We start from the raw sequence: 22788 nt of genomic DNA, 5'->3' as shown, positions 1-22788 counted from the left end.
ATATAGTCAAGAATATGGTATTGACTATGAAGAAACTTTTGCTCCTGTAGCTCGTATGGTCACTGTTCGATGTCTTATAACCGTTGCCTCTATCAACAAATGGAACATCTATCAAATGGATGTGAAAAATGCCTTTTTAAATGGCGATTTAAGCGAAGAAGTCTACATGGATGCTCCTCCTGGAATGGAGACTCCTAAGGGAAAGGTGCTTCGTCTTCAGAAAGCACTCTATGGCCTAAAACAAGCTCCCAAGGCTTGGTATGATAGATTTAACTCTGTTATGATTGAGAATGGTTTTTCCTCTTGTTTTACTGACACTGCTCTATTTGTTAGAAAATCCAATGCAGGGATTGTTATTTTACTTCTGTATGTTGATGACATGCTCATCACTGGGAGTGATTCTAACGGGGTTAAAAGTATAAAATCTATCTTAAAAGATAAATTTGAAATGTCTGACTTGGGTTTTTTAACTTATTTTTTGGGAATTGAAGTGGCATACTCTCTTCGAGGATATTTCTTATCTCAAACTAAGCTTGCTTCTGAGATCATTGACAGGTCAGGTATTACAGATGAGAAGCTGTGTGAAACTCCTGCGGTAGTAGGAGCAAAGATGAAAATTGATGATGGAGTTCCCCTATTGGATCCTACACCTTACAGACAGCTTGTAGGGTCCCTGATGTATCTGAGTATTACCAGACCAGATATATCCCATGCAGTTCATACTGCAAGTCAATTTCAGCATGCGCCTACATCCGTTCACATGAGTGCCATCTTACGGGTCGTAAGATACATAAAGGGTACTCTAAATAAGGGAGTTTTTCTGTCATCTTCCTCTGATTTAAAATTGATTGCTTATACTGACTCAGATTGGGGAGGTGACCCAAATAACCGTCACTCCACCACTGGTTTTTGTGTTCTTAGGAGACTCACTAATTTCGTGGAGATGCAAGAAGCAACAAAAGGTGTCGCTCTCCTCAACTGAAGCTGAATATCGTGCCATGGCCACTACTACCATGGAGATTGTTTGGATTCACCAACTGCTAGAAGACATGGGGATCAAAATTGAAGGACCCACCAAGCTATGCTGCGACAACAAAAGTGCAATCTACATTGCAAAGAACCACACCTTTCATGAGCGGACAAAACACATCGAAATGGACTGTCACTATGTTCGTGAAGCATATCTCCGAGGAGTTATCGACCTTCCTTATGTCACGTCCGAATATCAGTTGGACGATTTCTTTACTAAAGCCCTGTGCGCTCCGCGGTTCAACTTCCTTCTTGGCAAACTATCGGTCATCTTGCCCTAAGTTTGAGGGGGGGTGTTAAATTATGTAATCAAACTTGTAATTTCGTATATATATTTTATATATATAAGGTAATACATATACATATATATAATATATGTATATGTATTTACCAATTATATATATAAAATATATATAGTCATAGTAAGGGTAGTTTAGGAATTTTACACATATTCTTTTTCAAGAATATGTTCTTTTTGTATTTTCTTTTTTCTTTTTCTTTTTGTATTTTTGTTTTTTGCATTTAATGCATTGTACATGCATTGGGAGGGGCCCAACCCACTAGTCGTTGGACCCCTCCAACGGTCACAAATGTGACCGTTGGAGGGGCTCCAACGACTATGTGGAGCCCCTCCCAAGGCCTCCTCCAAGCCCTATTTATATGGGCAGCTCCTCTTGTATTTCCTCAAGGGATTTGGGATTATAGCCCAACCTCTTTAGTGTTTATGAAACTTATGGGTGCAAGTGCACATTTGTGATTCGGTGTGTTGTGTTTGTTGTGCACAAGTGTTCTTGGGTGTGTATGTTCACACATTTATTCTTAAGGTTGTTGTGTTATCGACTAAAGTATCTTGTTGAAGATACTTTTACAGAAGGGGGTCTCGGCCCCCCCTTCCCAGCGAAACACGAAAACAGGGAGGGGATTGACCCCTTCCCTGCGCAATGAACAAGCAGGGAGGGGCTCGACCCCTCCCCCTATATAAAAGACAAGCAGGAAGCGTCTCGACCCCTCCCCTAACATCAAGGGACCGAGGAGGGGGATCGACCCCTCCTCCTGCATATTGCGAAAGCAGAGGGGGGTTGAACCCTCCCCTACATAGCACGTAGGCAGGGAGGGCTCGAACCCTTCCCCGCAACAAACAGAGGCAGGGAGGGTCGAACCCTCCCCTGCACGACCAAAAAGGAGACAGGGAGGGCTCGACCCTTCCTGTAAAAAAAGAAGGGACAGGGAGGACTCGACCCTCCCTATGGCCAAGAAGAGACAGGGAGGGGTCTCGACCCTCCCTGTGAAAACAAAAGGGCAGGCAGGGGCCCCAAAACCCCCTGCCAGAACCCTTCTCACAGGCGGCAGGGGTTTTACCCCTGCCGACCTGTCGGCTAAGTGGCAGGGGCTCGACCCCTGCCGACTTACCTGCATAAGAGGCAGGTAGGGGAGGCGGGGCTTGCTGTAATGAAGTGCCAAATGAAAAGAGCAACGTCTCCAAGCGAAAGCACGGAAGCACGCACATACACAAGATGCCACTAAAGGGCAAAATAAACCACAAAAGTGGTCAAGCACAAAAAGAAGATAAAAAATATATCTCACTTCATAGAATGCTTCAAGAGAAGCTTAGTAAATACATGGGGCTGTGCCCCTTATTTATACACAGCAAGGGACCCAAGGAGGGGCTCCCATAGAGTCGTGGACCCCTCTCAAGTGAATAAAAACAAAAAAAGAAAAAAGCAAAAAAAAGGAAAAAGAATAAAGGAAAAAGAAAAAGAGAAAAGCATATCAATGATATGCGTGTACAGGGTGAAATTACAGAAATACCCCTATCGGGTTTTACAAAATAAATATATATATATTTATATATATATAGATAGACACATAGACATATATATATTATATATATGTGTATGTGTCGTAATCTATGTATATATATATATATATATAAATATACATCATATTTTAACACCCCCCCTCAAACACATGGTGAGATCACCGAGAGTTTGCTAAGGAAGAAGTAGAAGCGAGGCGAAGGCAAAGCTTTGGTGAAGAAGTCCGCCAACTGATATTCGGTAGGAACATATGGAAGTTGAATGGTGCCTCGTAAAAACTCGTCTCGAACATAATGACAGTCCATCTCAATATGCTTCGTTCGTTCGTGAAAAGTGTGATTGCTAGCGATATAAATGGAGCTCTTGTTGTCACAGCATAGCTTTGAGGGAGTTGAGAATGAGACACCCATATCTTTAAGTAAGCTTCTTAACCATATAATCTCAGTTGTGGTAGTGGCCATCGCACGATATTCGGCTTCAGTAGATGAGAGAGAAACTTTACGCTGCTTTTTACACCTCCAAGAGATAAGTGACTCCCCAAGAAACACACAATAACCTGTGGTAGAAATACGATCATCGGGGTTACCCCCCCAATCAGAGTCAGTATACGCAAGTAAAGTAAGAGGTGAAGAAGAGGATAAGAATACTCCCTTAGTTATGGAATCTTTTAGATATCTGATAATCCTCATTACTGCTGCCATGTGAGTGGTGGTAGGAGCAGTCTGAAATTGACTTGCACTATGAACAACATGGGAAATGTCAGGCCTGGTAATAGATAAATATGTTAAGGATCCAATCAATTGACGATAAGACGTGGGATCTGCTAAAGGAGTGCCATCATTGGCTCTCATCTTGGCATTGATCACTTCTGGAGTCTCCACCCTTTTGTCATCTGTTAGCCCAGACCTAGCAATAATATCAGAGGCAAGCTTCATCTGAGATAGGACATACCCCTTGGGGGAGTATGCAACTTCAATTCCTAAGAAATACCTCAAAAAACCCAGATCAGACATATCAAAATTTTTCTTAAGAATATTTTTAATAAGATCAATACCTTTCTTATCATTACCTGTGATAATCATATCATCAACATATAATAACAAAATGGTTATGTATTCATTAGAGGATTTAACAAACAAAGCAGTATCAGTGTAACATGAGGAGAAACCATTATCAAGAACTACTTTGCTAAAAAGATCATACCAAGCTTTTGGCGCTTGTTTTAACCCATAAAGAGCTTTGTTTAATTTTAGAATATTGCCTTTCCCAATTTCAAGACCCGGCGGAGGATCCATAAGAACTTCTTCACATAAAGTTCCATTTAAGAAAGCATTTTTAACATCAAGTTGGTATATAGGCCATTGTTTGATGGATGCTAAGGCAATTAAGGTTCGTACACGAGTCATTCTGGCCACGGGAGCAAAGGTTTCTTCATAATCAATCCCATATTCTTGGGCATAGCCTTTTGCTACCAAACGAGCTTTGTATCTTTCAAGAGACCCATCACATTTAGTTTTGACTTTATATACCCATCTACACCCAATTGCCTTCTTCCCTAAAGGTTGAGGAATAATGCTCCAGGTTTGGGCCTTGTTAAGAGCCTCTAATTCGATTTTCATGGCTTCAATCCAATGTGGGTGATCTTTAGCTTCCTTGAAAGAGGAAGGTTCATGATACAAATGTATTAACATAAGACAGGTCCTATAATTCGGAGAAAAAGATTCATAGGACACAAACTTTTGTGGTGGCCTACTGGTACGAGAAGATCTCCTAGGTAGATGGTTGTCAGTAGATTCTTCTAAAGAAAAGTCTTGAGAGTATCTGTCAATAGCAGGTTGATGTTCATTTCCTATCCGTCGGGTATAGACATTTATATCATTAAGGTTTTCATTTTGGGAGGTATTATCATGTTGTTGTATATCATTATAATGTGAAATCCCATCACAACTAGTATCACAAGAAATAGCCTCAGGAGACTCAATTCTAGGAGCTAAGTCAAATAAAAAAGAATAATCGATGTCTTCCTTAGATGTGTGGATATCGAAACCATTTTGTTCTTCAATAAAGTTTACATTTCTCGACACATATAATTTATTGTTTCGAATATCATAACATCTATAGCCTTTTTTATTCTCACCATAGCCAATGAACACACATTCAATAGCTTTAGGTGACAACTTATCTTGTCCTAGACTAAGTACAAAACATTTGCATCCAAAGATTCTTAGTTTATTAAAATCGGGAGTAATTTTAAATAATTTTTCAAAGGGCGAAACATTTTTCAAAGAGGAAGAGGGCATACGATTCACAAGATATGTTGCGGTAAGAAGAGCTTCGGCCCAAAAGTTTTTAGGAACACATTTAGACACAAGAAGAGTTCTTGTGGTTTCAATTAAATGCCTATGTTTCCTTTCCGCAAGACCATTTTGTTGCGGCGTTTTAGGACAAGATCGTTGGCGCAAAATTCCATTTGTTTTAAAATAATTTTGGAAGTCTTTAGACATGTATTCTTCTCCTGAGTCGGATCTAAAAATGGCTATATTGTGTTGGAATTGGTTTTGAACAAGAGCGTGAAACTCTTTAAAATTAGTGAAGACATCGGATTTATTCTTGATAATATAAACCCATGTGTATCTAGTAAAATCATCAATAAAAGAAACATAGTAAGAGAAGCCTCCTTTGGACATAACGGGTGCCGGTCCCCATACATCGGAATGCACAAGTTCAAAAGGCCTTTTTGACACAAAATTGCTATGAGAATATGGAAGAGAGTGAATTTTCCCAAGAATACAATCATTGCATGTAAAAGTATTTGTATTACAAAATTTTTCCAAAAATGGAAAAAGATACAATTTGGAAATACTAGGGTGCCCAAGTCTCCTATGCCAAGTCTCAATATCTTTGGATTGAACATGATTACAAAATGATTTGGATGACAAAGACAAAAAATCCATATAGTAAAGGTCCCCTCTTCTATGGCTTTGCCCAGTCCGCTTCTCGGACCGGAGATCCTGCACATAGCAATGGGTTGGTGAAAAAGAGACATTACATTCAAAATCGGTAATTTGAGAGACGGAGAAAAGATTTAGATTAAGTTTTGGGATGATTCGGATTTTGGGAACAAAAAATTCTTTGTTTTGGTCATAAATTTTCTCAAGGTTTCCAATACCCTCAACATTTAAAGAAGTTCCATCGGCGGTGGATACATATGATTTAAATTTATTGAGACTTGGTTTTGACAAAAGTGATGCATTTGGAGTCATATGGAAAGAGGCACCCGAATCAAGAATCCAAGAAGACATACCTGGGAATGAAGAAATGGCGGCACCGGAAGTGGAAGGTGAGGATGATGATGTAGAGGCGTTCATCTTCATAAATTGTTGGAGAGTTTCGGTTAGATGAGCGATGGGATCCTTTATGTCACCATCCTTCTTTGAATCTTCATTGGTGATTGAAGGAGTTTCTCCCACGGAAGCTACCTTCTTCTTGAATTTAGGGCAATCGGGACGAATATGGCCCGGTTCATTACAATTATGACAAATGATTTTCCTTCCTCCACCATTATTCTTCCAAAAATGCGATGGTTTATATGATCTTACATTGTTGTTGGGTCTAGACACGGCATGTACTTCATCCACATCCCTTTTTAAGGCCAAACGGGTTTCTTCTTGACATAAATCGGCCAAAATATCGCTTAGAGGAGTAGAGGCTCTATGAAGTAGAGATCCTCTAAGTTGTTCAAATTCGGGACGAAGCCCATGAATAAATTGAAAGAACCTCTCTTTTTCCATTTGCTCTTGTCTCATAGCAATAGCACTTCCTTCCCATTGCGGTTCGAGAAGGACAAGTTCATCCCATAAAGAGGATAGGGCACTATAATAGTCCCTAATGCTCATATCACCTTGCTTGGTAGCTCTTACCTTTTCTTGAAGAAAAAAGTGCCTAGCAAGGTCTCTTTGAGTGTACATACTTTTCATGAAAAACCATGCTTCATTAGCCTTCTTGAATTTTGCAAGATTTGCACAAATCTTCAATTCGACGTTATTCATGAACCATGCTAAGATTTTAGCATGTTCACTTTCCCAATCTTCCATTTTAGAAGAGTAATCAAGAATAGCCTTTTCTTTTTCTTCTTCATTCAAGGCTTTTTCTTCACCTCCTTCAAATTTAGTTAACTTTAGTTGTGGTTCCGGAATGGTTCCACATACATAACCCCAAAGCCTTTTACCTTTGAGATTATTCTCCATAGCGGCCGCCCACATGCGATAATTGGTCCCATCCAATTTGAATGAAAGATCGATTTTTGCATCTTTGTTGGCCATTAGAAGAAAAATTTATAAGACAAGAGAGTGAAGAGGTATTACTTGTCAATGGAGGATCCAATGAAGTTTTCTTAGCCAAGGCTCTGATACCATGTAATGAAGTGCCAAATGAAAAGAGCAACGTCTCCAAGCGAAAGCACGGAAGCATGCACATACACAAGATGCCACTAAAGGGCAAAATAAACCACAAAAGTGGTCAAGCACAAAAAGAAGATAAAAAATATATCTCACTTCATAGAATGCTTCAAGAGAAGCTTAGTAAATACATGGGGTTGTGCCCCTTATTTATACACAGCAAGGGACCCAAGGAGGGGCTCCCATAGAGTCATTGGAGCCCCTCCAACGGTCATATTTATGACCGTTGGACTATGTCACACGGACTCGGCTAAGGAGGTGCCGCACCCGAGTCGACACGCCCCGACACGGGTGCGGACTCGGGTGCGGCTTCGGACTCGGCCCGGACTCGGTCAACGAGTCCAGGCCGAGTCCGTCCACATTTTGGACTCGGTCAACTTTGTCCGAGTCCAAAAATGTCCCTAAAAAACTAATTTTTTATATTTTTTATTTAAAAAAATATATATAAAAAAGGCACTATGACTGTGCAGTCTTTGCAGTGTGCATAGTCTTTGCAGTGTGCACTGTGCACAGTCTGTGACTGTGCACAGTGCTGTGCCTGTGCACAGTGCATAGTGCTGTGCCTGTGCACAGTCACAGTCACAGTCTGTGACTGTGCACAGACACCTGTGGCATTTTAAAAATAAAATAAAATTATATATATATATATATATTTTTTTTTTTTTGCCGAGTCCCCGTGTCCAAAAATTTTAAAATTGTGCCGCACCCGTGTCGCACCCGCACCCGCACCCGCACCCGCACCCGCACCCGCACCCGCACCTGCACCCGCACCTGCACCCATGTGACATAGCCGTTGGAGGGGTCCAACGACTCTATGTGGACCCCTCTCAAGTGAATAAAAACAAAAAAAGGAAAAACAAAAAAAAGGAAAAAGAATAAAGGAAAAAGAAAAAGAGAAAAGCATATCAATGATATGCGTGTACAGGGTGAAATTATAGAAATACCCCTATCGGGTTTTACAAAATAAATATATATATATATTTATATATATATAGATGGACACATAGACATATATATTATATATATGTGTATGTGTCGTAATCTATGTATATAGATATATATATATATAAATATACATCATATTTTAACACTTGCCACCCTGCCGTCCAAGGCACGAACAACCCCTCCCCTGAAGCCCAACGCCCAAGAAAAGAAGCGATGTAGGCGGCAGCCCTGCCGCCTGCCGAAAAGAAGAGGGGGGGGGGGAAATGAGGGGAGGTGCTCAGCACCTCCCTCCCTGGCAGACCCAGAGCCACCACGATTGGTGGCTCTGGTCCACCGACCCTTGAAGAGGAGGGTTGAGGGAGACAAAGAGGAGAGAAGGAGAAAAGGAAGCGTACCTGGGGGCTGCCGGCATCAGTGACGGCGTCGACGGAGGGAACGAAGGTAGTCGACGACGGTAGCAACGGAGGGGGGTATCCGGCGAGAAGAGGGAGCTCCTACGTCGAGGGCTCCTCTGGGGAGGCTGCCGGAAGGTGCTTGTCGGAAGGGGGGCATCGGAGGCGATGCTCAGCAACGCAGAGAGGGAGTCGGTCGGGGGAGACAGACCGAGAGAGGAAGAAGGGGGGCGGGGGTTCTCTTTGAAACCCCTGCCTCCCTGTCTTCAAAAGACACGGGAGGCGGTGCCTCCCTTTCGGGTCCGGATCCGACCCGAATCCAAACTTAAATTTTTTTTTTTGGTTTTTACAGTGAAAGCATGTGTGTACAATTATATATTTTTATCTGGTTATGTATATTTTGTGAAAGCATGTGTACTTTTATACTTGTGTTTTATGTATACTTTTTATATTTTAATTGGGGTACTGACTAGTCCGACTGGCCACTGCCTAACGCTTTTGACTAACTTTTGATAAATCAATGATTAGAACCATTTTGTTGCTGTATCATTTTTTATTTTTTTAGCTGTCTGGGAATCTGTTAGATTACTGGAAGCAATGGCAGATACTAAATAAGTGGTGCAGATTGAACTGGATCGTGGCGGTCTTCTCACAAATGGTTGCTTGATCTTGAACCACTGATGTAGAAGTCTATAACCAATTGTGGGTTTTGTGGTTTAGAGCAAGGTTCCGGACTAGGAAGCGGAAGCCGGAAATGATACGGGAAGCGAAAGTGATACATTTTAAAATATATAGAAAGCGGGAAGCGAGGAATAAAAAAAGAAATATAAGAATTGACTGAGAATCAAAATAAAACACAAATAAAAACTAAAATAAAAGTGACTAATATTAAATTTCATGATTTTTTAGTGTAAGAATTAAATTTTTAACAAAATCTAAAAATGATGACTACCAATTTAGCAAAAGCACATGGAAGTGAGTGAGAAGAGCTAGAGAAAGCACATAAAAAACATGAAAAGTTGAGTAAGAGAACATATAATAAGAATAAATGAAGCATGTGGAAAGCATAGGAGAAGCATGGGGGAATCAAGGTTCTCATCAAGTTTCGGAAGCGAGGAGTATCGCGCTTCCGAAACAAGTTTCCGGGAAGCGAGCTTCCCACCTATCTAAGAAGCTTCCGGTAACTTTGGTTTAGAGTGTCCGTAGCAAATGTTGAACTCCAAGTCATAGTTATCAACACTTTTAGAAGCAGAAATAATGGCAGGGGAATTTCATTCCGAGAAGTACACTTGTTCTCTGTTATGTCAGCAGTGAGGAAATAACAGCGTGGTTTTCTAATGTTAAAGAAATATGAAGAAATGAAAGATGTAGTTACATGTTAAGTAGGCATGCGCTTAATGGAATGGTGGCAACTTAAGATTGAGAGGAAACGGGTTTTCATCTATTCAAATGGATCTTTCCTTTGAAAATTAATGCAAATCCACATCACTTATTTAATTCTTTAATTATAACAAGAACTTGTCTTAATAGTGTAATTGGCAGCATGCTTCTCTACTGATTATTATTTACAATGTACTCAGGTTCTAAATTTATTCTCCATTGCTAGCCCTGCTAATAATGGAAAACCCAGTCAGTGAACCGATAAACTCTGGTTTCCTGATTTTTAACATTGTTGTTGAGGTCTACTCACACAACTTCAACTTCAAGACATTTTGCATTGAAGTGTGAAAAGTTTCTTGCATAGTTCTCACTATCAATCATTCCATAGGTTTAGAATTAAGGATGGATTCATTTGCAACCTTCAGAACATCACAGATTCACAATTCAAATCAAGGGCATATCAGATCACATACTGTGTTTCCCCTTTGTGAGATGCTCAGGTCAGTTTAAAATTGAGCACATTATGCAGATAATGGGGACCTATGCATCTTAACTTCATGAAGGATTTCTAGGTGAAATCCTTCTATGAATGTTCAAATACGTTGTTGCTCCAGCCATTCTTGTGGTCTATTCGGAAACATCTAAATTGACCTTGATACAATAGAAAATTTTGTTGTGTGAAAAATTCTATTTTTTGTGTTTATGTCTCCCGGATTCTACTTTTGTTTCCTGTTGAGAATTTGACAATTTATAAGTTCTGTAGCTATCTTCATCAAGTCACTCCATTTGCATGTCTGTCATAGAATGGGTCCTATACTTCTCAATTTCATGACATGTCATGACTGGTTATTTGAAATGTATAAGCATTTCCTTCCAAAAAGTCCTGGGGATGATTTAAAAGTTACTTAACACATTAGTATTCTAGGACGACTTATATTAGATGAACTTGCTGAGCTGATTATGGATGTTCTCGTTGGAGGACCAACAAAAGAAAATCTCATGGTTTGGAATTCTATGCATGACTCCCAATAGTCGTACTATTAGATGGCACGATTATCATGATTAATGACAGAAGTCTCTCAGTCTTTTTATCATGTGTTGTGTGGTGTAAACAAATTATACTTCTTGGTTGTTTTCTCAAGTACCTTTATCTCATCAACCTGACACCCTATCAGTTACTACCCTTAATATATTTGATTCAGGAATGTTCAACTATGCTAACCTTAGTAAAATAACTTAGTCAAATAACTTGGTCAAATATGAAAATGCAATAATAGCATGAAGTTGCCCTGTTTGAAACAGTTCCACATCCTTGCAAGATCAAGCCTGATGGAGAATTGGGTAAGTCCCATACATCCAGGAATTTAATACCTGTGATTGTAAAAATATGGGATCCTTTGAGCTTGTTTGGAAAACATGAGAAAGAGAACCCAGATAACTGAATGAAACAGGAAATTTACATGTTGTTTCCAGGTCTTAATGCAACAAATAATTTCCCTTTTAAAAATGGCTTATCAGGTGCATGATCTATAATTGTGAGGGCTTGGAAATCTGGACTACCCTTCGGTATCTAAATACAGTTATATATTTCTTCATCATCCGTAGTGAAAATAACTACTGTGGTTTGTTTTTTTTCTTTCTTAACTTGAAAGCACCAGAGTTACAATTTTCTAGTGCCTTATATTTTTATATCTTCCACCTTGCTCATTTTCCAGTTTAATGATTGTGTCTTTTCATTGACACAGAATTGTGAATTCTCCGCATAACCACTGTTTAGAAGGCAGCTTTTTGCATGGAAACTTTGTGTGGTATTTCATTCTTTATTTTTTTACAGGGAAATGAGTGGTTGTGAAGCTAACCGTACGGAAAATAAAAACACATAATGTGAAATTGTTAAAGGTACAATATTAAAAACACATTTTTTGTTTTAGAAAGTGAGTACAATGTACATCTTCTGAATGGAAAGAGGAGAACATTTTCTCTTTCTTATTTTAATTGATGAGAAGAAAATATTACAACAACAAACAACAACAACAACTACGCCTTCATCCCAAAACAATTGGGGTCAGCGATATGAACCAAAAAAGAAATTCATTTTGGGTCTTCCACATGAATCCTTTTCCTCCAATCATTTCTATCCAATGCCATGTCCTCGGTGAGGTTCAAAGCATTCATATCCTTTCCTATCATCTCCATCCAAGTCTTCCTAGGCCTACCCCGACCTCTTTTAACTAATATATTTTCCCATTTCTCCAACCTTCTAACTGGAGCATCATTAGGCCTTCGTCGAATATGTCCAAACCACCGTAAACAATTCTCTCGCATCTTATTTTCAATGGGTGCAACACCTACCTTCTTACGTATCTCCTCGTTCCGAATCTTATCTTTTATTGTATTTTCACACATCCATCTAAGCATCCGCATCTCAGCTACACTCATTTTTTGAATATGATGTCTCTTGGCAGCCCAACATTCCGTACCATATAGTAAAGCGGGTCTAATAGTCGTCCTATAAAACTTTCCCTTCAACCGCAATGGCATTCTACGATCGCACAACACTCCAGTTGCACTTTTCCATTTCATCCACCCAACCTTTATCCTATGATTTACATCTCCATCAATTTCTCCATACTTTTGAATGATGGATCCCAAATATTTGAAATAATCATTCACCGGTATTTCTTGCTCACCAAGCTTCACTACACTCCCATCACTACTTCGTTGCTTACTAAACCGACATTCCATATATTCAGTCTTACTCTTACTCAAATTAAAACCTCTAGCTTCCAATGTCTGTCTCCATAATTCTAACTTAGCATTAACCCCAGCTCTAGACTCATCAATCAAAACAATATCATCAGCAAACAACATACACCACGGTACATTTTCTTGAATTGATCTCGTAAGCTCATCCATCACTATCGCAAATAGGAAAGGGCTTAAAGCAGATCCTTGATGTAACCCAACCGTTATCGGAAAATTGGTTGTCACCCCTCCACAAGTGCGGACATTGGTTACTACTCCATACATATCTTTAATTATACTAATGTACTTGAGAGAAACACCTTTCTTCATCATTGTCCACCAGAGAACGTCCCTAGGTACTCTATCGTATGCCTTCTCTAAATCAATAAAAACCATATGCAAATCTTTGTTCCTCTCTCTATATCTTTCAATAAGTTGTCTAAGAAGATGTATAGCTTCCATAGTTGATCTTCCAGGCATAAAACCAAATTGATTCTCCGATATCATGACAACCTTCCTCAACCTAGACTCAATCACCCTCTCCCAAAGTTTCATAGTATGACTCATGAGTTTTATACCACGATAGTTTGTGCAATCTTGTATATCACCCTTATTCTTATATAAAGGCACCAAAGTACTCTTCCTCCACTCATTAGGCATCTTATTTGTTCGCCAAATCAAGTTAAAAAGATTTGTCAACCATTCTAAACCTTTCTCTCCCAAGCATTTCCAAGCCTCGATAGGTATACCATCTGGGCCAACTGCCCTTCTTGATTTCATTTTCTTCAAAGCCTCTGCAATTTCTTTCTTTTGAATCTTGCGCATGAAGTCACGATTTATCTCATGAAAAGGAATGGAGAAGTCTCCAAGATCTTGAGCATGACTATCATTAAATAGCTTATCAAAATAATCTTTCCATCTCTCCTTAATCTCCTCATCTTTGACTAAAACCCTTTGTGTTTCATCTTTGATACATCTAACCATACCCAAATCCTTCGATTTCCTATCTCTCATCTTTGCAAGCCTATAAATATCCTTCTCGCCTTCTTTGGTATCCAACTTGTCATAAACCTCCTTATATACCTTAGCCCTCGCGTTTCGAACAACTTTCTTAGCTTCCTTCTTTGCTATCATATACTTCTCCAAATTCTCATTATCACGACTCTTACTTAGATTTCTATAACACTCTCTTTTAACCTTAATAGCTAATTTGACATCCTCGTTCCACCATGATGTATCCTTACCTAGTGGTGCACCGCCTTTCGACTCACCCAATACCTCCTTAGCTACTTTTCTCATGCCACCCGCTATCTTATTCCACATTGATTCTGAATCCTCCTCGAGACACCAATCAACTTCCTTAACTACCTGCTATACAAACATTCCTTGTTTAGCTCATTTCAGTGCCCACCACTTAATTCTAGGATCTATCCTATGTCTATCCTTTTTGCGGCATTGTCTAATTCTAAGATCTAAAATTAAGACTCTATGTTGTGTAGCTACACTTTCTCCCGGTATAACCTTACAATCGATGCAACAACCCCTATCTCTCTTTCTAAGTAGGAAAAAATCTATCTGACTCGTATTAACCCCACTTTTAAATGTTACTAGGTGAGACTCCCTCTTCCTAAACCAAGTGTTTGCTAAGATCATATCATAGGACAAACAAAAATCTAAAATCCTTTCTTCACTTTCATTTCTTTCTCCTATACCATAGCCTCCATGGATACTCTCAAATCCATCCCTACTAATGCCTACATGTCCATTAAGGTCACCGCCGATGAAAAGCTTTTCTCCATAAGATATCCCTTGTACTACTCCATCTAAATCTTCCCAAAATTGATGCTTAATGGAATCATCTAAACCTACTTGAGGTGCATAAACACTAATAATATTAATAATATCCGTACCTAATACTAATTTAATAAGTAAAATTCTATCACCCTTTCTACGGACCTCAACTACATTATCTATAAACTGACGACTCATAACAATCCCTACTCCATTCCTATTCCTATTTATTCCTGTATACCAAATCTTATATCCCCAAGGTTCTATCACTTTAGCTTTCTCACCTACCCATTTGGTCTCTTGAAGACATAAAATATCAATCTTTCTCCTACACATAACATCTACTAACTCTACCAACTTACCAGTTAAAGACCCTATGTTCCAAGTGGCTAACCTAATTTTATGGTCTTGGACTAACTTCTTTACCCCCACCCGTCCAACAAAGTGAGGGAACCCTTGCCTATTTGACACCACACCCGGGCGCCGGTGTGACGCGTCGCTTCTGGGCGACGACCTAGCAACCCTTGCCCATTTATCACTGCCTCCGGGCCTAGAGAGTACAACGCGTCGCTCAGTAGGGAACACCCCAACGAAATTCTCATATTGGTTCATTGCCTCTGGGCGATGAGAAGAAAATATTAAATTATTAAATAATATAGGAAAAGGACAGGAACTTTTCATTCTTGACTTCAAAAAAAAGAAAAAAATGCTGTTTCTGTTCCTAACACCTTTGCATCTTATAGCATGTGTGGGCCATTGTAACATAGGGAATGGAAGAGAGACTAACGTGACGTGTTCAATATCTGATCTTGTTATTCTTTACCAGTAATGATTTAAATTTTGGCAGGATTGGTTCGGAAAGATAGGAGAATGCAGAAGAGAAGGATGGTAATGAAGGAAAAGAAAAGAAGTTAGAAACACTTAGGACTTGTAATCCTATTCCATCTCACTGCAAGCTTATATAACATGAGAATAATGTTTCTAAGACAAAAATAACCCTAATAAATACAAGGACAAGAATATATGAATAATCACAAAAAGACAAAAATGCCCTGGAACAGTAAACTAATTAAACACGGCTATTCCCCCCTCTCTATCAGTTATTCCATTTTTTGTAAAATTGGTTTTGGTGTTGATCACAATGATTATATTTAGTAGTAGTAATTTTGCTGAATATTCCATGTAATTATGAAATACTTCTCTTTGTTATGGTTTTGATTGGAACTATCTGCCTTTTTCTGTTCAAACAATTTGTTTACTGGCTGAGTGGCAGCTAAGCATGATTTTGTTGGGACAGGCTAGTCTGTTCGGAGCAATATCCATTCAGTTGTATAATAGCATGGAAATTTATTAAAGTTTGTGGGGGCTTTGCACAGGTTTTGAAGGTTTATCCTTTTCCAATAACGATCTCAACTTTTCAAGTTGCCATTGCAACTGTGATTATTCTCTTGATGTGGACAACTGGCCTGTATAAGAAACCAAAGATTAGCTCCTCACAGGTAAATGGAAGATCTATTTACTTTTGGCAAAAATAGATGGCTAAGATGCACTTTTGGATGTTCACTTGTTTAAGTGTATACTGATGCTGTTCTGTTAACATGTATTCAGCTTCTGGTGATTTTACCTTTGGCAATTATACACGCATCAGGAAATCTTTTTACCAATATGAGTCTTGGTAAAGTTGCTGTTTCCTTCACGCACACAATCAAAGCTCTGGAGCCATTTTTCACTGTTATCCTTTCTGCAATGTTCCTTGGAGAGGTAAGGTTGTGGTCTCCTCTTTTATTGTAATTACTTGTCGTACTTGATTGGTGCAGTTTTCCCAGATTGATCTACTATTTTGTTCCATGTTTTGGAGCATATTATAGTTACTGTGAGTGGAGCTTTTGTTTGAGGTGGTCAACGTGTTTTTGCAGCTGGGATAGTAGTAGATCTTGAAAATAATAATCTTGCATATTTCTACTGTATGCTTATGCCATGTTGCTTATTCACAGATTACCCTGCCAGGATACATGCTTGAAGCAAGACCATGTTGTGGTTTGGCTTTTGCTTGGCTGCTTATGACAAACTTTATGCAATTGGCCTTTCTTGGTGCCACCCAAAATTCTGAGTACTTCAGAGATTCAAATAAAAATGTTGGCAGCCAAAGCTAATCTCAAGTGTTTCTGCCTTTTATTTGCTTGACTGCTGTTGTTGGTGTCATGTTAACATGTGTATTTGGTCTATTTTCTTATGTTGACATGTCCGGACATGGGCAAAGACACATTACTTGACCAGATGAGTCGGGCACACGTGTCCAACCAAATTCTCTGAACTTGATGGATATTTCTTTCTTTGAGCTAATTTATGCTCTGTATCATAGATTTTGACTGGGGCTATTTATTGTACTGTATTAAAATTCTTATTCATGAATTATGTTTCTAAAATGGCAATTTTATGCTTTTTATTTCACAAATGTCATAATGAATTAACCAAGATTGAAGAATTAATTCATAATGCTTCATTTTGGAATGGTATTATCAAGTGTATATATCACATGTGATTACTTTTCTAAAAGTTCTTTGTTTTTTCGGAAACATACAACTCAGTAAAAGGGACTCTACTTTTTCAGAGCTGTGAAAACACCCTTTAGCAATGTATCCAACACAAATCACCACCACAGAACTTGAAAATGATCAAGCATGAAGAGAGTTGGTGAAATTGCCATCCTCCACCATAAGCCTTATATTTGCATATATTATTCCTGGTGAAGTTGGTGCCATTTTGTTGGAAGGCCAATTTTAGTAAGAAAATAAAAGAAATCACAGTTTCATTCAATTGTACCATCATATGTCTGCCTATGAACCCTAAAGGAGGCAACTTGTAGCCTTTACTCCCTACTAATCATCAGATAGCTTTACTTTGTTAGCTGATAATGATATAGGTGTTTGATGTTAAAAAATAATCACATGCGCAGCTCTACATTTTACTATATATCAAGGGTTTAAAACAACAATGGCCTTCAATAAAAGAAACGCAAATACCCTTTAGTTATTCTGATATTTTGTTTGGAAATTTGTGCGTACGTGTGCAAGAGTAGCCTCTCTTCTATTATTCTTTCAGGGAAGATCCCATTTTTGTCCTTTTCAGTGAATCAATTTGCCTGATGATGCATAATGTCTATTTTGTGGCTGATCTATATTCTGTGCTCCATGTGCCCGCCCCCACCTCCACCCCCAAACTGAGAGGTGGGCCCTGTCAAGTTTTAGAATAATCAGGAGGAATTCTCAGATCCTCCATATGTAGAGCTTGTAGGGCTACCAAATGATGCAGTCAGTACAGAGAAAACAAGGAAGCAATAGTGCTATGACATTTACTACTTTTCTGTTTCTGATACTAGCATGTTCGCATATCTGCAAGGTTGTACATTGTGAAGGGACTGTAGCAATATTCACTAGACTACGCTTGTAAATTTAGTGACACTGTGATGCTTGAGAGCAGTATGCATATATTTGTCTAGGTTGCATGGGTAACAGCCAATAACATGTAATTTACTGGGCCTTTTTTCCAAGAAAAAAATGCATCCACTAAACAGCTTGATCTTGACCACTTTTACATTGCTATGAATCATAGTCACAAATATTGGTATCGGCTATATCTCATGAGGCTATTTCTCGCGATATTATAGGTTTGGTGATAAATCTTGGAAAAATCTCGGGGTTTAAAAAATATAAAATTATATAAAAATAAAAAAATATCTTGTTTAGATAATAAAATACATAAATAATAAAATAAATAAGTAAAAGTGCAAAATAAAGAAGAAAAACAATTTAAAATATAGAAAATAAATAAAAGCATTAACAATAATTGATAATATCACGATATTATTATGAGAATATCACAATATTCTTGTGATAATATTGCGATATTATCAAATTGGAAATATTTTCAAAATATCACGATATTTTACCTATAATATCGTTTGCTGAAAATACAGTGATAATATCTCAATATTTTGAAAATATCGCCGATATCTGTGACTATGCTATGAATTAGGGACTCAGCATGGTCAGTATTCATCCTTTCACAGATGCAACAATTTATCTTCAGCCTCAGAAGGACCATATCCACCTAAAAATTTATACCTGAGCAGACTTAAGCCATGTCTCTTTTTTTTTTTTTTGAGTTTTAGAAACACTAGGAAAAGGCCCATCCACAGGATTGTATTTAAGCATATAACATTAATCTCCAACTTATATACACCAGCCCACCCTTGTGTCCATCATCATTCCATGATTAGCGTCCTGGTCAATGTATGTTGTTGAATGTACTGATGATATTTTCTAGCTTCATCCTTAGAATTTCATGCTATATAATTTGCCAAGTATGTATATATTGAGCCACCAAGAATTTCTTTTTTTTCATTATTTGCTGCTCCAATCCTGTAGAGATATAATTTTTAATATGTAGATGTTCACTCCATTTTTGCTTTAGAATTTAATGACTTTGTTACCGCTTTCTTGCACATGCAGCCTCCAACCCCCTGGGTTGTTGCTTCCCTCGTACCGATAGTTGGTGGAGTGGTATTGGCATCAATGACTGAAGTCTCTTTCAACTGGTAAACAAACTAAACATTTAACACCCTTGTGTGTCTATGTAAACGCATTTGTTCGCCTTTAGTTGCTCAAGGTCTTTCTGGCACTTGAAGCTAATCATTGGCCTAACCAACTGCAACTGAACCTCAACATGATCTTCTCCTGAAGATAAAACTACACATTTTATTATCTAGCATGGAAAGCACGTGGAGTCTTTGTCATAGCTATGTTGGAAAATATTGGTTCATTCTTAGTTCTTATTCTGTTCCTATTTGTTGTCTGACATCGGAAGCAGGGCCGGTTTTTGGAGCGCTATGGCTTCTAACCTGGCAAACCAATCTCGTAATGTATTGAGCAAGAAGTTGATGGTGAATAAAGAGGTAATTCTTATTTAATTTTCAAATTGCTAATAGCTTTACAGATTATAGGTGTAAGTGCATGTCACTAGGTAATTGATGAATTTATTATCATGCATCTTCCCTTCTTCAATTGTTTAATTAGAAACTTTTTGAAGTAGTGAGTCGCCTTTGACAGGAATCTCTTGATAACATAAACCTCTTCTCAATCATAACAATCATGTCATTTTTCTTGTTGGCTCCTGTGGCCATATTTACTGAGGGTGTTAAGTTTACCCCGGCATATCTGCAGTCATCTGTAAGTGTTTCAAACTTCACTTTCTATTGGAGACTTTTCTTTCTGTATCTGATATATCATTTTGCAAGTTCAGCAGACAAGGCCAGTTAACAAACTTTACTGTTCCAGGGTTTGAATGTTAAAGAGGTATTTATAAGGTCCCTCCTGGCTGCTCTCTACTTCCATGCTTATCAGCAGGCAAGCCTTTTGCACTTGTGTTTATGCTTTTTCTTCTATTTTTTGTATTCTTGTTCCTCACGTTGCCACATGCTTTGAAAAGGTTAGCTTGCTAGCCTTAATGGAGCATGATGTCTCCTTGTTGCTAATCTATGGATCATATACCTGTTCAATATTGAGAATTAGTTCTTCATGCCCAAATTGGAGTGTAACAGAGGTGGGGTGGCAGTCCTAGAAGGCTTGTACTTTTCTGGATGTTTCGGGCCTGTTCTAGCCCTGGTGTGGGCACTCCCAAATTTGTGCATACATCATTATACCCTTAATTTAATCTCTCTCTCTCTCTCTCATGTTCACCCCTGCCACATGCACCACACGTCTGTGTGTATGTGTTTGGTTGGGGGTATTAAGAGATGATGTCAGCTGGATCTGGATATTGGATCCAGATCCAGATCCAGATCCAATATTCAGATCCAGCATACAGAGAACCTGACATGCTGTGTAGTTTCCTATTTGTATATGGTTTCTTATTTGTGTATGCCTCTTTGTGTGGTTTCCTATTTGGGTATAGTTTCCTATTTGTGTGTGCCTCTTTATCAAGAGGCTTGTTGTATTTGGGAATGACTGTATAACACAAGGTTGTAAGTATCGTATCGGGTACCCGTATTGGATGGGCCCATAGTAACATCGTATCGTATCGTAAATGTATCATAAATTTTTAATAAAAAATTCTAAAAAATAAAAAAACAGCAAAAATTCTAAAAAAATCATATCACATGAAACAATGATGAATTTTACAAAATACAACCATAAAATCACATATGAAGCATTTATGTCTCTATGAGCCACATAAGACATCATCAAACATCAACTAATATAGAATGATAGATAATATTGCATGCATATCTCACAAGAACAATGCAAAATATTAAATATCTTGCAATTAAGAACATGCCGCAAGACTCATACTTTCATATTACATAAACAAAAATATTATGGCAATAGTTGCACTCGATTTTCAATCGGTTTTCATTCATTACTTGAGTGTACCATTGTCATGCCGAATCACTTTATGCCAACTTTGTTGGAAGAGTGTGGTGCCTGATTTCTACCTTAATATAAATCTTTAATTTTCATGGATTTAACTTCACGGTAAGTTGGTGGGGGGTTGTAGGACGGTAGCACCCTCTGAGGCAAATTTTTTTTGGAGAGTAGCTTTGTAATTTTACTCATAATAAAGATTTTTTTATCTTAACCCATTTTCTTGAGTGAAAAATGGTGAAAATGCACTTTTTTTACCTTAACCCACTTCATTGGATAAAAAACGGTGGAAATGTACTTTTAATGGCCTCTAGACAAATGGAGAAGTTGACCCTCAAAAGGTAATTAAAACCCAAAATGAAAAAAACTTTCGGCCTTTTTAAAGTGCACCGGTGTATCGTACAATACACTTTGTATCGTAGGATATGACATGACATGATACAAAGGTTTATCATACGATACACCCGATACGAGTACGAGTGTATATTGTATTACAAAACCCAAAAATAACTATATATATTGTATTGTATCATACGATACGGTAAAATACAATATGATACAATACGATACAACACGTTCTAGAAATAAAGATCCACAACACACTATATTTCCATTGGGAATTGTTGGAACTGAAGGAATACAACCACAACAATGAAAGTTTTTCTCTGCGCTGCACCTGCGTTGAGAAAGAGAAGAGAGAGAGAGAGAGAGCAGTTACGACTGTCACGATTTCAGTAAATGAAATCGTGACCTAACTTGTGTATTTAAGTTACATTACAGTTTGGGTCCGGGTCTGGTGTATCCAGACCCGATAAATGAAAAAATTGTTACGTGGTTACGTTACATGTTACATGGATTGGGTACATGGATCGGGTCAGATCCTATGCACCTTTTTCACCCCCCCTCAAGTTGATTATGGTTTTGAACCATGAACAACTTGCTTTTAAGCATCCAAAAGCGGTCCTTGGTTAACCCTTTGGTAAATATGTCTGCAACCTGTCTTTCAGTGCTGACAAACTCAGGCTCAATCTCTTTTTCTTCAACCTTCTGTCTCACAAAGTGTTGGTCGATCTCAATGTGCTTGGCACGACTGTGATGTACTGGATTGAAAGACATGTTGATGGCACTTTGATTGTCACAGAGCAAGGTAGTGTGGGAGATCTTTTCTCCTACTTCAATTAGAAGATGCCTGATCCATGTGACTTCGGCAGTGGCAGCAGCCATGGATCTATATTCAGCCTCAGTGCTTGATCTAGCGATAGCTCTTTGTTTTCTACTGCTCCAAGAGACTAAATTTCTTCCAATGAAGGCACAATATCCTGATGTAGATCTTCGTTCGTCAGGATCCCCTGCCCAGTCTGCATCACAATATACAGTAATTTCGTGCTCGTCTTGGCCATATGACTGTGGTAAATATATCAATCCATCTCCAATAGTCCCTTTCAGATATCGAAGGATCCTCTTGACTGCTTCCATATGTCCAGTACGTGGCGCATGCATAAATTGAGACACTTGATTGACTGAATAAACAATATCAGGTCTAGTGAATGTGAGGTATTGTAACATTCCTATTATGCTGCGATACCTGGTGGGGTCATCACACAGATCTCCATCATGAGCGCTAAGTTTTTGATGAAGTGCACTCGGAGTTCCCAGAGGTTTGCAGTCTTTCATGCCTGCCTTGCTGAGAACGTCTACGATGTACTTGTGTTGAGTGAGTGTCAAGCCATGAGCCTGGTTATCAACATCTACACCAAGAAAATAGCGTAGAATTCCAAGATCTTTAATTTTGAACCTTTGACCTAATAAG

At 38.5% G+C, this 22788-nt stretch overlaps 1 protein-coding gene across 1 annotated transcript in view; it reads left to right on the top strand.

Moving 5' to 3' along the window:
* LOC149833998 (phosphoenolpyruvate/phosphate translocator 1, chloroplastic-like) overlaps nucleotides 1-22788 on the top strand; it is a 48121-nt gene that overhangs the window by 8470 nt on the left and 16863 nt on the right. Inside the window, exons 2-7 of the mRNA XM_090011164.1 lie at nucleotides 15933-16055; nucleotides 16165-16317; nucleotides 19068-19153; nucleotides 19426-19510; nucleotides 19665-19784; nucleotides 19893-19961. Of these exons, the coding sequence (XP_089867290.1) occupies nucleotides 15933-16055; nucleotides 16165-16317; nucleotides 19068-19153; nucleotides 19426-19510; nucleotides 19665-19784; nucleotides 19893-19961 (636 nt within the window). The remainder of the gene's footprint in view (nucleotides 1-15932; nucleotides 16056-16164; nucleotides 16318-19067; nucleotides 19154-19425; nucleotides 19511-19664; nucleotides 19785-19892; nucleotides 19962-22788) is intronic.

The sequence above is a fragment of the Nuphar pumila genome, chromosome 6 (genome assembly GCF_984573655.1).
Source record: "Nuphar pumila chromosome 6, dmNupPumi1.hap1.1, whole genome shotgun sequence".
NCBI lineage: Eukaryota > Viridiplantae > Streptophyta > Magnoliopsida > Nymphaeales > Nymphaeaceae > Nuphar > Nuphar pumila.
Note: the sequence above shows the minus strand (reverse complement) of the source record. Positions and strands in the feature narration are given on the sequence as shown.